Source organism: Pelmatolapia mariae, linkage group LG16_19 (assembly GCF_036321145.2).
Source record: "Pelmatolapia mariae isolate MD_Pm_ZW linkage group LG16_19, Pm_UMD_F_2, whole genome shotgun sequence".
Classification (NCBI taxonomy): Eukaryota; Metazoa; Chordata; class Actinopteri; order Cichliformes; family Cichlidae; genus Pelmatolapia; species Pelmatolapia mariae.
The window spans coordinates 28,566,877-28,582,052 of NC_086241.1; the positions used below are offsets into that span (position 1 = coordinate 28,566,877).

A 15,176-nucleotide genomic window follows, 5' to 3' on the forward strand; every position below is an offset into this window, starting at 1 on the left:
ATGTCACTGCATTCTCTGTTCATGAGCCCGCAAAAATTAGCTAAACTCATCGTGTTAATGACTAAATCCCTCCTAAGATTGTCTGCTGCGCTTAACAAGGAGCATTGTCAAGGACGGTTGCTACACCTAAGCCTGTTCTCTCCAAGGAGTGTTTTGCTCCCCGGACGTCAGGTTCTGAGAGCACAGCATTACCTGTGGTTACTCCCAGAGTCATCTCCTCTGCCTACTTCTGTTCCTGCTTTCTGGGTGGCAGTGCTCCAGCTTTTCCTGCACCTGTACCAGCGCCTCGGGTGAAAGTGGCTGGAATTCTGCTGGTCCCTGCTGCTGTTCCCAGGGTGGCTAAAGCTTCACTGGTCCCTGCACCCATACCTGTTCCTCCGGTGGGGATAGCAGATGTCCAGCCATTGCCTGTGCCTGTTGCAACAACTTGGGTGAGGGTGACCATGACCCAGCTTGCTCCTGCACCCGAACCTACTCCTTGGATGGGAGTGGCTGGTGTCCAGTCTACCCGGTTACCCGTGCTGGTTTCTGGGGAAGGTCAGCCAAGACACAGTTGACCGCACCTGTACCCATCCCCCTGGGAGCTCTGGATACCCTGTCCAGCAACCTGTTTCCACTGGAGGCTCAGGAGAGCAAGTCCAGCATTCTGGCTCAGTCCCTGTCTCCGCTGGGGGCTCTAGCGTCTGCCCAGCTGTCACACTGCCACCAGTTCAACTGTCTGTGGCTACCACGGCGCCACTAGTTCAACTGTCTGCGGCTGCCACACTGCCTCCTGTTCAACCGTTTGCAGCTGTCATGCCACCATCAGTTCATCCGCCTGTGGGCACTAAATGCTGCACTGAGGTCTAGCAGGACAAGCACAGAGATGAGTTAACTGTCAGAAGAAGCCATAAGGAGATCATTTGTATCTTTCATCAATGCTGTTTATAGACTGTGATGAATTCTGATTGAAACTCTTTTACAACAATGCTTCAAGAATTTTTCAGATAAAAGGAATGTTGGAGATTGGCTTATGTCATCATGTTAGCCAAGGCAGCTGGGTCAAAAGATGGCTTTTTAAGTAATAGTATAATTACTGCCACCGTAAACGCATCTGGTACATAGCCAAAAATTACTTTATTGTCTTCCATTGGAACCTGCTACTGTGGAATCATCTTGTGAATAGGCCGATAGTTGTTGGGTTAGAAAAACTGCTGCATCCAACAAAAAAACCAAACGATGACAAAAAGGAACTTGATTCCATAACATAAAATTGCACAGTTCAAAAGCAGAAAGCTGAATTGATACCTTTCCTATAAAACTCTGAACTGAATGTGAGTTTTGAGCATCAAATGTCCCTTGTGTAGCTCAAAAACAATGTACATAACAAACATGCATAATGTATATCATTGCCTTCCATAAGGCCAAGCTATTTGTAATGGTTTTCATCATTACAGAGCATGATGTGAGAAAAGCTTTCAGGAGAGTGAACACCAGGAAGTCAGCAGGACCCGATGCAATCCCTGGTCGAGTCCTGAGAGCCTTTGCTGACCAGCTAGCACTGGTGTTTACGGGGATTTTCAACCTCTCCCTGACCCAAGCAGTGGTTCCCACATGTTTTAAACAGCCCATCATTGTTCCTGTTACTAAGAAACAACAGCCCGCTTGCCACAATGATTACAACCCAGTAGCACTGACTTCAATAGTGATGAAGTGTTTCGAGAGACTGGTAAGAGACCACATCACTTCTTCACTTCCTGCCACCATTGACCCACTTCAGTTTGCATACCAGACTAATCGTTCTGAGACGAGGCCATGTCGCACTTGCTCCACACATCCCTGAGTCACTTGGACACTGGCAGAGGGAATTATGTTAGTTTTGATCACTTTTGATTATGTTGAATGTACAGCACCTTGGTCAACAATTATTGTTTTAAATATGCTATATAAATAAATCCTACTTTGACACTGACTTTGACACAGAGGACAAAGACAGAAGAGCAACCTAATAAACAAGGAACTAAACAAGGAAACCTAGGCAATATAGAATAACCTCAAGACTAACTAAATGAGCTTAACATAAACCATAATACAAAAATTAAATTAAAAACCAGTGTTATGACCTAGGGCCATAACACTGAATTTAAAATTACCTTGCTACTTAAAGAACCTTGGTCCGTTTATGCTTTATGGTATAGCAGATTGTCTTAAATGCCGACATAATACACATTAATTGTACACTCCTTGTACAGTCAACTAGATGAGGCTGAGCAATGCTATTTTAGATCTGCTCCTCCCTGCAGGATGAATCAACCTGATAAAAACTTTCTCAAGACTCACATGATTCATTATGTTTATGTGGTTCGTGAATGATAAAGATATAATTCAAGTTCAGATGTCATTATGAACAGGACACACAACACAGGGTTGATGTTACTGTAATTTTGTTTAGTTTGGTTAATGATTTTTTTTATGTAGTCTAGTTATGCAATTTGTTTTTTGATTAAAAGTTTAGTTTTTTGAAAACAATAATGGATGGGGAGTTAAATTTTACCTTTCTAACTCTGGACTGGTATGTGGACATTAACAAGTACAGATATGTTTACTTTTTTATTATGTTTGCATTATATAGTCTAATAATCTGCACTAATTCTACTATTGTGTACATAATCTGGATTCATAAAAACCTTCATGAGCCTATGTACATTTTCATTGCTGCTTTGCTGCTGAACGCTGTTCTTTACAGCACAACTATTTACCCAAAACTTCTTATTGACTTTTTATCTGAAAAACAAGTCACAACATATTCAGCCTGTCTCTTTCAGTTTTTTATGTTTTACACTCTAGGTGGTTCAGAGTTCTTTGTCCTGGCTGCCATGGCCTATGACAGATATGTGGCCATATGTAAACCTCTACAATATCAAATTATCATGAGAAAAACCACTGTGAGTATTTTCCTGTTCATAGCTTGGCTTGTACCTTCTTGTCATATTGCTGTTTTAACAATAGGGAGTGCTACCATTAAACTGTGTGACTTTAAAATAAAAGGAATAATTTGTAACAATGCGGTTTACACTGCTCAGTGTGAAAGATCGAGATTAATTACCATCTTTGGTGTGGTTACTTTACTAGATCTTGCAGTACTTCCTATGCTCTTCATCGTTTTTACATACACAAAAATATTTATACTCTCTTATCGAAGTTGTAAAGAAATTCGGAAAAAAGCTGTAGAGACTTGTTTACCCCATCTGTTAGTTATGATCAGTCTTTCTGTGTTTTTTGTGTTTGATATAAGCATAGCTCGAGTGGAAACAAATTTTCCAAAAACTGTACGCATAGTAATGACATTACAAGTAGTTCTGTATCATCCTATTTTTAATCCTTTTATCTATGGACTCAAAATGAAGGAAATTTCAAAACACCTAAAAAGGTGCTTTCTCAGGCCACATTAAATCCTTGTATTAGAAGTAAATGCCTAGTACATTAAATTCTTCTGTAATTTGTTTGCTGCAGTTATTTCAAACACTTTTTTATATGAAAACATGAAATCATCCCAACTATAATGTTTATACGTTTTATCTGTATGAACAAAAAATACAAGAATATGTAAAGTTACATACATAAACATATCACTGTTGTGTTTTTTAAGAGATGGGAATTGTATTATTTATTTTATGGTTATTAATATTTATAGTGTGTTTATGATGTTGATGAAAACATAAACAAAGTTGATCTTGTATTTATACTGTTAGAGTAGATTGAATCAATAGAAAAAATCTTAACATACACACCAAAACTATTTATTCTAATTATTTATGGGGGGATTTAATTATCCAGGAGTACTAATAAATAAAACTTTATTTTGAAAGTAAATTTTGAAACCAGGTTCTTGAACAAATCACTGGATATGTTACACTGAAATTCTGTATGTGCCAGCCCTTCAGCCACATCCAAGATAGCTCAGATGAGTAAGCACCTTTCAGAAGTAGATTTATGTTTCTACCTTATTCTACTTATAATTTATATTTCAAATTTCTTGCTATTGAAATCATCACACATAAATTCCTAAATAGATAAATTCCCCTGAACCATTGTTGAATGGTTAAATTACTTATATATACAGGGTGGGCGATTTATATGGATACACTGTAATAAAATGGGAATGGTTGGTGATATCAAAGTCCTGTTTGTGGCACATTAGTACAGTTAAGCCCAAAATTATTCATACCCTATGCAAAAATTGCTAATTTCATATTTTTGTCTATGAAAAGATGGACTGAGAAAACTTTGGTTTCAATCCATTTTAGTTATGGCAGATTACAAACCAATACATCAAATCTGGTTTCTTTGCTGTTGACTTAAAGGTTACATAATCAACATTTTAGGTTTTTATGCATGCCCATAATTATTCATACCCCTGTATGATCATAGAATGATCATGGAGTTTAAGCTATTGTTGGGTGTCAAAAGTAGGGGTCATCATTATTAATGCCAAACCTATAACCCACTACCCTTATGCAATCCCTTTTGCACCCTGTTATGTCATAAACTGAAATAAATTCAGTGACTGTGTGCATTCATTCTCACTTCATGGTCAACAGTCAAACCATTGACATGGCGAAGAAGAAGGAACTGAGTGAAGACCTTCGGTCGCGCATTGTGAATGCACACAAGGATGGTAAAGGCTATAAAGCTATAGGAAAGCAATTTCAAGTGCCAGTGGCTACGGTACAGAGCATTATCACCAAGTTTAAGAAGTTCCACACTGTAGAGCAGGGGTGCCCAATCCCAGTCCTCGAGAGCTACTGTCCTGCAGCTTTTAGATGCATCCCTACTCCAACACAGCTGAATCAAATGGTTTGATTGCCTCTTCAGCATGCCATCAAGTTTGGCAAATGCCTGATAACAAGCCATTCATTTGATTCAGGTGTGTCGGAACAAGGATCCATCTAAAAGCTGCAGGACGGTAGCTCTCGAGGACTGGGATTGGGCACCCCTGCTGTAGAGAATCTCAAGGGGCGTGGCTGGAAACTAAAGATGACATCAAGATTGTCAAGAAAAGTTGTGAGACAGGTCAGCAATAATCCTCGGATCACCACCAAAGCTATCCTGAAAAACATAAGTGACTCTGGAACCACCATATCAAGGCAGACACTCCAGCGCACATTGCACAATGAGGGCCTCCGTGGATGCCGGCCAAGGAAGACTCCACTCCTCCAGCCTAGGCATGTAAAAGTCAGACTAGCCTTTGCAAAAGCACATATCGACAAGGATGCAAGCTTTTGGTTGTCGATGCTGTGGTCTGATGAGACAAAAATGGAGCTTTTTGGCCACAGGGATGTGGCCTTCGTTTGGAGAAGGAAAGGTGAAGCGTTCCAACCGAAGAACACAGTCCTGACAGTCAAGCATGGTGGTGGAAGCATTATGCTTTGGGGATGTTTCTCTGCCAGTGGGCCTGGCAATCTAATCAAAGTGAATGGCATCATGAAAAAGGAACAGTACATGGATATATTGGAGGAAAACATCAAGCAGTCAGCAGAAAAACTTGATCTGGGGCAGCAGTGGATCTTCCGGCAGGACAATGATCCTAAGCACACAGCGAAAGTAGTCAAGAAATGGTTAAAGGACAATAATGTGATTGTTTTGGAGTGGCCAAGCCAGAGCCCAGACCTGAACCCGATCGAACATCTGTGGAGGGAGCTTAAGACACGAGTTTCAGCAAGAAGACTTTCTAACCTCAATTACTTGGAGACCTTCGCAAAAGAGGAATGGGCAAAAATCCCTGCTGAAGTCTGCAGAAACCTGATCAGCAACTACCGAAAGCGTTTGCAAGCTGTCATTGCAAACAAAGGCTATGCAATTGACTATTAATCATGGGGTGTGAATAATTATGGACATGCATAAAAACCTAAAATGTTGATTATGTAACCTTTAAGTCAACAGCAAAGAAACCAGATTTGGTGTATTGGTTTGTAATCTGCCATAACTAAAATGGATTGAAACCAAAGTTTTCTCAGTCCTTCTTTTCATAGACAAAAATATGGAATTAGCAATTTTTGCATAGGGTATGAATAATTTTGGGCTTAACTGTATATGTGAGGGGGCAAGATGGGTGGTGACCATGATGGCCATTTTGAAGTTGGCCATCTTGGATACAACTTTTGTTTTTTCAATAGGAAGAGGGCCATGTGACACATCAAACTTATTGGTAATGTCACAAAAAATCAATGGTGTGCTTGGTTCCAACGTAACTTTATTCTTTCATGAGTTATTTACAAGTTTCTCTTTGTCCACAGCCATTGACATGTCGAAGAGGTTAACACGGGAGGAGCGGATCGAAATTGTGTTGATATCTGGTGAACGCAGTAACCGGGTCATTGCAGCAGATTTCAATGCAAGACACCCTATGAGACCACCCATCTCCCATGCTACAGTTAGCAAACTGCTTGCTAAGTTTCGTGAAACTGGTTCAGTGTTGGATTTGCCAAAATGTGGACGCAAGAAAAGTGTCACTAATGAAGAAACATCAGTGGCTGTCCTAGCTTCATTCAGCAAGAGCCCACAGCGTAGCACTCGCCGCATGTCACTGGAGAGTGGCATTAGTCAAACATCCCTTCGGTGGATATTAGCTACTCACAAATGGCACCCTTACAAACTCCAGCTACTGCAGCATCTCAACGAGGATGACACAGATCGGCGCACAGAATTTGCAGACTGGGCAAAACAAAAATTGGAACAGGACTCTCAGTTCACACAGAAGCTTTTGTTCAGTGATGAGGCAAACTTTTATGTGAATGGTGAAGTTAACAAATAAAACCACCGCTATTGGTCTGACACTAACCCACATTGGATGGATCCCTCCAAAACTGTTGGAACAACAAAAGTGATGGTTTGGTGTGGTATATGGGGTACAACGATAGTGGGTCCATTCTTCATCAATGGAAACCTCAAGGCCACTGGATATTTGAAATTGCTACATGATGATGTGTTTCCCTCTTTATGCACTGAAGCTGGCACGTTCCCTGAGTTTTTCCAGCAAGATGGTGCACCACCACATTATGGGTGCCAGGTCCGGGCATTCCTAGATGAACAGTTTCCTGGAAAGTGGATTGGTCGTCGTGGGCCAGTTGAATGGCCCCCAAGGTCTCCCGATCTGACCCCCTTAGACTTTTATCTTTGGGGTCATCTGAAGGCAATTGTCTATGGTGTGAAGATACGAGATGTGCAGCACCTGAAACTACGGATACTGGATGCCTGTGCTGGCATTTCTCCTGCGGTGTTGCTATCAGTGTGTGAAGAGTGAGAAGAGGGTTGCATTGACAATCCAACACAATGGGCAGCACATTGAACACATTTTATAAGTGGTCAGAAACTTGTAAATAACTCATGAAAGAATAAAGTTACGTTGAAACCAAGCACACCATTGTTTTTCTTGTGACATTACCAATAAGTTTGATGTGTCACATGGCCCTCTTCCTATTGAAAAAACAAAAGTTGTATCCAAGATGGCCGACTTCTAAATGGCCATCATGGTCACCACCCATCTTGAGGAGTTTGCCCCCTCACATATACTAATGTGCCACAAACAGGACTTTAATATCATCAACCATTCCCATTTTATTATGGTGTATCCATATAAATGGCCCACCCTGTACATTTGGTGTAAGCAGGTACGTGGCTCTCTTTCTGTTGTTTGTGCTAATATCATCAGCAGTCTGGTGATGCTGATTTCACAATAAAGCTGTTGCCATGTCTAACATTTCCATTATAAGTGTCAGGCAACAGTCCAAACACGACACAATGACAAAAAACATAAATGTAAAGTAATTTTCTCCCTGCATCTATACAACAGAAATCCATACAAAGATTTCTGAAAAAACATGCATCATTCATTCCTGTTATTTATTGGCATATTTACATGTTAAAGAAACACTTAGGTAAAAAGTTCTATGTTATATGTTTCTAAAGTTTGTTCTTCAGTTCAATTCCATTTGTTTTTATATAGTGCCAAAACACAGCCACCAGTTCCTTCAAAGTGTTTTATATTGTAACGTGCAGTAATACATGCCTCAACATTTAGTAAACCCCTGTTTTAACAGGAAGAAACATCTGCTAGCAACTGGTTGGGGTTCAGGGGAGGGACACAGGACATTAGAGACACTGTGGAGGAGAGCCAAAGATGAATCACAACTAATGATTAAAAACAGCGTAGTAAAATAGAGATTGAATAGAGGTGAGTGAGGAAGAAACCTCATCATGTGTAGCCCCCAGCAGTCTAGGCATAACAGAATAACAGCATAACAGAAGAGCGCAGAATACCCACTGCCACACCTGTCGCCTATCCGGTCTCACCAGCTGCCACTGATCACCTTCATCAGCTGACACTACTGTGGCAGCGGCACTACTTTACTGGATGGCTGAGCTTCAGTCGAGGCTGGATTGTTGAGTTGTCAAGTTACTGAAGCCTCGGCTCTAAGCGGTTACTTTGTTTCCTCATGTTTTGTGAGTACGCCACTGATCTCCCTGTTCTGTCGTTTAACCAGGTTTTAGAGAGAAGGGTGTCACCGGAGCATGGGTCCTGCTTTCCCGCTCACCTGGACAGAAACCCACCCCAGTGCAGTGAGCTTGTGCAGTATTCTCCTGAACAATAGGTGTCACCACTCAGGCCGCCACTCAGACAATATTGTCACATAAGCGCTGCTATAGGAGATGAAGAAGTCAAAACTACTAGAAGTCAAGACTTTGTAGTCTCACGTTTTAAAATTGTTCCAATGTCTCCCTCTGTATATCTTTAAGTCTTTTTAGTTTCTTTACTTGCTTGCACCCTTTTGTGAGTGCGAACGCTTCCTCTCTTTGCTCTTCAAATGCTTTGCTTCTTTTATTGATTTTTATTGATTTTTATGCTGATTTTTTCCCTTTTTTCTGTATGAGCTTACCTGCGAGAGCTTCTGGACACTTATAGATCATTAGGACTAAAGTGTTCTTAACAGAAACAGCAACATTTTTAGTTACCTTATCCTCAGCGCTCCGTGTGTCTGTGGCCTAGACACAGCTGAAGCCTGATTACAGCGTCTGGACACCGAACAGCCTCAAAAGCCTGGAAAGGTGCTAACCGCTAGGCTAACTAGCAACAAGATGCCTTCCCTCTCCACAGATGACTACCGCAGTCTTCTGCAGAAGATTGCAGTACTGGAGACAAAAATTCATCGCTTAGAAGTAAACGTGGAGGTAAATGGACTGTGTGGAAATGAAACAACCTTGCCTTTGATTCAAAGCAATGGCGATGAGCAAGCTAGTACACAGCTAAGGAGCACAGATAACATGACCAAGAAAGTAGACTCTGTGCATTATTATTATAAATCCTCAAGCGATAATTCCCCCTTGTACTGTCTTGGTGCAAAACCAAGACATAAATCATGTCTCCTGTAAGGGGGAGGATGTATCACAGGCAGAGCACAGCGAGCTGAAATCACTGAAACCGACTGGCCTTCACTTCCCACGAGACAGAGAAGCTCTTCTACCCCTGTGTATGGGAGGAAACAGGACTGGACAACCGTGAATAGGAAGGTTAACAACAAACCTCCAAAACAACTGAATGTGAAACTGCAGAACAGATTTGCTCCACTATCAAAGGACCCTGGATCTATATCGGACAACCATCCATCTAAAAGTAGCGAAGTAAGGTCTGAAAATCTGTTGAAAAGTAAAAGGCCACAGGGAAAGCTACAGGCTAGGCCTGAAACTCTGATTGTGGGTGACTCTGCCGTAAAGGATGTACAAAGGATGTGCGGTAAAGTCCTCTGCTTTCCTAAGGATATGGTCAACAACCTGAAGGAGAGAATTCTTCAGATTGCAGATGAATATCCAACTGTGACAAATATTGTTCTGCATACAGGGTCAAACGATGTGTGCAAACAACAGTTGGAGGTTCTGAAACGGGACTTTACTGGATTATTAAATACTGTAAACTCTCTGAATGCAGCTGTATTCATCAGTGGGCCTGTACCGCCCGTCAGAGGAGGAGACGAGAGATTCAGCAGGTTGCTTGCACTGAATAAATGGCTTATATCAACATGTACTGACCACTCAGTGCATTTTATCAACAACTTTAATATTTTTTGGGAACGCAGGCATCTGTTTAAAGCAAATGGATTTAATTTTAAGAAGTCAGGGGTGAAACTGTTCACCTCCAACTTGTTTTATTCCATACGTCATCCATCTGTGCTTGGTGCCAAGGCTGAGATAAACGAGGAGTTATCTCATAAAGAGGAACAAACAGTACTCCAAGAACAGACAAAGCCCAGCAGAAACCTTGAGGAGGAGCTCCATCTGCCCCCACCCGGGAAGAGCCTCAGAAAGGAGAGACATCTGATGCAAGAAGAGGGGTCCCTATTTGCCTCCAACTCTCTCAACAACACCAACGACCAGGACCAGGGACCACGACCTTCCCCAGTCCCCCAAACCCCTGACAGGCCATCACCCCCCTCCCCCTCCCTTTCTCCCTCCTCCCCACACCTGAAATTCACTGAGGAGATGATGGAGCGGGTCAATGCTGGGCTCAGATCTACCCCCCGGCCCAATCCCTTTTTGTCCCCCATAAACCCCCCACCAGAGCAGCCAAAGGTTCGCCATCGAGCCCCGCCCTCAACAGAGCAATCGAAGTTACATTGCCCAGCCTCGCCCCCCTTAGTTCCACCTTACCACCTTCATGCTCTGTCTCCGCAGTCTGATGTGTGATGTGTGGAGGGTCCAGGCTGTGAGGATTATGGCAGTGGTGACTTTTCCCAGGAGAAGCTGGGACCCTGTTTACTAGAAGGTTTTAAAATTTCTGTACTTTTAGGTGACAGAAGGAGACGTGTGGCCTGGTCAAAACACAGAGAGCTGCACTCTAAAAGATCTTTAAATATAGTAAACATACCTTGTGTGCCACAGACTGCTCCCAAACACGAGGGGGCAAATAATACCTCTAAAACACTTAAGTTGGCTTTATTAAACGTTAGATCTTTAGCTGGGAAAACATTTTTAATTAATGATTTAATCACTGAGCACAGCCTTGATTTTATGTTTTTAACTGAAACTTGGTTGGACCAAAGTAACGGTGGAGCTGTTCTCATCGAGACGACCCCTCCTAACTACAGTTTTATCAGTGAGGCCAGGGTGAGCAGGAGAGGAGGAGGGGTTGCTGTCTTATTTAATGAATCATTTCAATGTAAGCAGCTATCTCCTGGAAGTTTTCAGTCTTTTGAATATGTGGCTTTACAGCTAAAGGCCCCATCCAAAGTTGTGTTTCTTAATGTTTACAGGCCTCCCAAATACTGCACAGACTTTTTTAATGACCTCAGTGAACTGCTGTCTGTGATCTGTGTTGATTTCGACTGTGTAATTATTGTTGGGGATTTTAACATCCATGTGGACAACCCTCAGGACAAAGGGACTAAAGACCTGAGTAACACTCTGGGCAACTTTGGGCTGACTCAGCATGTAACAGAGGCCACACATAATAGAGGACACACTCTTGACCTACTGATCTCCAAGGGCCTGAGCATTTCAAAGGTTACTGTGTCTGATGTGTGCCTGTCTGATCATTACTGTGTTTTCTTTGAAAGTAAAATCTCAGCCCACACAAATATATCAACAGCAGTGATCACAAAACGGTGTATAACTGAACACAGTAGTGAGATCTTTAACCAGGTCTTCCCATTAACACCTGACCTGTCCAGAGGTTCAGTCAATGAGCTCGTCACTAGCTTCAATGCTAAAATGTTAAATGTAATGGACACTATTGCTCCCATTAAGGTGAAGGTTATCTCTGGAAGGAAAAAGTCTCCATGGAGAAACTCCACACTGGTGAAAAATGAAAAAAGAGAGTGTAGGAAAGCTGAGCGCAGATGGAGAAAAACAAACCTCCAGGTTCATTATGACATCTATAAAGAGAAACTTCACAATTATAATTTACAACTGAGGAGTGCAAGGAGGTCTTTCTTCTCTGACATCATCACTAAAAACAGTCATAACACTTGGGTCTTATTTTCTACAGTTGACAGACTAACAAACCCTCCTGTGTCAGTGGCAGCTGAACTTCATTCGACCATGGCCTGCAATGACTTTGCCAAATTCTTCACAGAAAAAATCCAAAAGATTAGACAAGCAATTGGTACATCAACAGCAGATCCAGGATATGTACTGTGTCCACCAAAAAACTATTTAAACACCATCAAACAGTTTCACCCTATTAACAGCAAAGACCTGGAGGACATCTTAGGCCAACTGAACTCCTCCTCTTGCTGTTTAGATGTCCTGCCAACAAGTTTTTCAAAAGGTCTCAAAGACTTTGGAGTCAGACCTGTTACAGATCGTAAACTTTTCTTTAATGTCAGGTGTGTTTCCAGAATCACTAAAAACTGCTGTAATAAAACCTATACTGAAAAAGGACAATCTTGACAAGACACAAATGAATAACTACAGGCCGATCTCAAATCTCCCATTTTTAAGTAAGATCATTGAAAAAGCAGTTTCTCAACAGCTCAATTACTTCTTAAAACAGAATAACTGCTATGATGCCTTCCAGTCAGGTTTTAGACAGAACCACAGCACTGAAACCGCTCTGACCAAAGTGTTTAATGACATATGTCTGAATACAGACAGTGGAAAAATGTCAGTCTTAGTTTTACTGGATCTCAGTGCAGCATTTGATACAGTTGACCACAACATATTACTCAAACGACTGGAGAACTGGGCAGGTCTTTCAGGAACTGTACTAAACTGGTTCAAAACATACTTAGAAAACAGGAAATACTTTGTATCAATAGGTAACTTCACATCTGAGCAGACAAGTATCACATGTGGAGTTCCCCAAGGTTCCATCTTGGGACCCCTTCTGTTTAACATTTACATGCTCCCACTGGCACAGATTATAAAGAACAACAAAATAAACTATCATAGCTATGCAGATGACACACAAATATATATCACAATGTCACCAGGAGACCGAGGCCCTGTACAGGCTCTTGGTAAATGCATTGAGGAAATTAATGACTGGTTGTGCCACAATTTTCTCCAGCTAAACAAAAACAAAACTGAAGTAATAGTCTTTGGTGCCAAAGAAAAACGATTACAGGTCACCAGAGAACTTCAATCTATACACCTAAAAACCACAAACCAGGCGAGAAATTTGGGTGTAGTGATGGATGCAGACCTAAACTTAGAAAAACACATTAAGACAATAACAAAATCAGCTTACTATCACCTCAAGAATATTTCAAGGATAAAAGATCTGATGTCTCAACAGGACCTGGAAAAACTAGTCCATGCATTCATCTTTAGTAGGCTTGATTACTGTAACAGCATCTTTACAGGTCTACCTAAAAAATCAGTCAGACAACTACAGCTCATTCAGAACTCTGCTGCTCGAGACCTCACTAAGACCAAAAAAGTGGACCACATCAGTCCAGCTCTGAGGTCTTTACACTGGCTGCCTGTCTGTCAGAGGATAGATTTTAAAGTTCTGATGCTGGTCTATAAAGCTCTGAATGGTTTAGGACCAAAATACATCAGTGACCTCCTGACCCAGTATGAACCTTCCAGATCCCTCAGGTCATCTGGATCCGGTTTTTTATCAGTTCCCAGAGTCAGAACCAGACACGGAGAAGCTGCATTCAGCTTTTATGCTCCATATATCTGGAACAAACTCCCAGAAAGCCTCAGATCAGCTGAAACACTCAGTTTATTTAAATCCAGGTTGAAGACTCACCTGTTCTCAGCTGCTTTTGAATAAAGCACCAAATCCACACTTTTAAGCTTAAATTTCAAAACTTACATTTTAACTACTGATTTTATCTACTGTCCTGATTTTATCTACTGTTTTGATTTTTCATTTTATATACTGTTTTGTTTGTTTGTTTGTTTGTGTTTGTTTGCTTGTTTGCTTGTCTTAATCAATTTCAAATCATGCTTTTTATTTGTTTTTGTTTTTAATGTCTCTGTAAAGCACTTTGAATCACCTTGTTGTTGAATTGTGCTATATAAGTAAACTTGCCTTGCCTTGCCTTGCCTTACTGGAATTAAAGTGGTTGTAAAAATTGAAGTAAAGAGGCTGTCTGTGTCACGAGGGGAGGATGGAGTCACGCACAGACTGAGAATCACTGTTCAGTTCTTTATTTACACAAAACACCAGATGCTTGTTGGGCAGTCTCCAAGGCGGTCTAAAGTTTCAAGACGACAACAATATGCGCAGCTTTGGAAAAGTGGTCAACAAGAGTTAGTATTGCTATGTTAACTGAAGAGGCCGGCAGCCCCGTGATGAAATCCCGAGTAATGTGGGACCACGGCCAGCCAGGTGTTGGGAGCAGTCGAAGCAACCAAGACGGCGGTTGGATAGAGAATCCACATGTTGAGCAAGCATTTACATATTCCCTAGTGTCTTTTACCAAAGTGGGCCAGCGAAATAGCATTGTAAGGAGGTGGTAGTGCAGTGAATTTCGGGGTGGCAGGTGAACCGGGCGGTGTGGCCCCACTGGAGAACTTGCGACTGGACAGATGTGGGGACACGGGCCCGTACCTGGGTCAGACTCGGTGTCTTGTGCCCCACGGATCAAAGCTTTGATCTCCCAAGTGACTGCTCCGACCATGCAGGAGGCGGGGAGGACAGGTCCAGGGTCCCAGTCTCCCTCAGAGGTGGTGAATTGTTGTGAGAGTGCGTTAGGTTTAATGTTACATGAACCAGGCCTGTAAGTAATAGAGAAGTTGAATTGAGTGAAGAACAGAGCCCGCCTTGCTTCTTGCTTGCCAGGAGTTGAGGCGCTTAGCGGACCGGATGTATTCAAGGTTTTTATGATCTGTCCAGACAATGAAGGGGTGCTCAGCGCCCTCTAGCCAATGCCTCCATTCCTCTAGGGCGAGTATCACGGCCAGCAGTTCTCTATCCCAGATGTCGTAATTTCGCTCTGCGAAGGAGAGGCAGCGAGAAAAGAAAGCACAATGATGGAGTTTACCTTCAAAGTGCTGGGATAGGACCGCCCCGACTCTAGACTCCGATGCATCCACCTCCACCACGACCCGCTGATTTAGAATGGGCTGTCGAAAGATGGGTGCAGTGGCAAATATCTCCTTCAAACAGGAAAACACCTCTTGAGCTGGATGATCCCACTGAAAACACACATTTGGAGTGGTAGGTTTTGTGAGCGGTAAAACGATCTTGC

The 15,176-nt window shown here is 42.1% G+C and overlaps 1 protein-coding gene across 1 annotated transcript; it reads left to right on the forward strand.

Moving 5' to 3' along the window:
* The first annotated feature begins 2,501 nt into the window (after window positions 1-2,501).
* On the forward strand, window positions 2,502-4,984 carry LOC134644515 (olfactory receptor 2K2-like). Its single transcript, XM_063497603.2, has 3 exons — window positions 2,502-3,409; window positions 4,581-4,707; window positions 4,907-4,984. The coding sequence occupies exons 1-3, from the start codon at window positions 2,511-2,513 to the stop codon at window positions 4,982-4,984; spliced, it is 1,104 nt and encodes a 367-aa protein (XP_063353673.2). The 5' UTR covers window positions 2,502-2,510.
* Window positions 4,985-15,176: the final 10,192 nt, after the last annotated feature.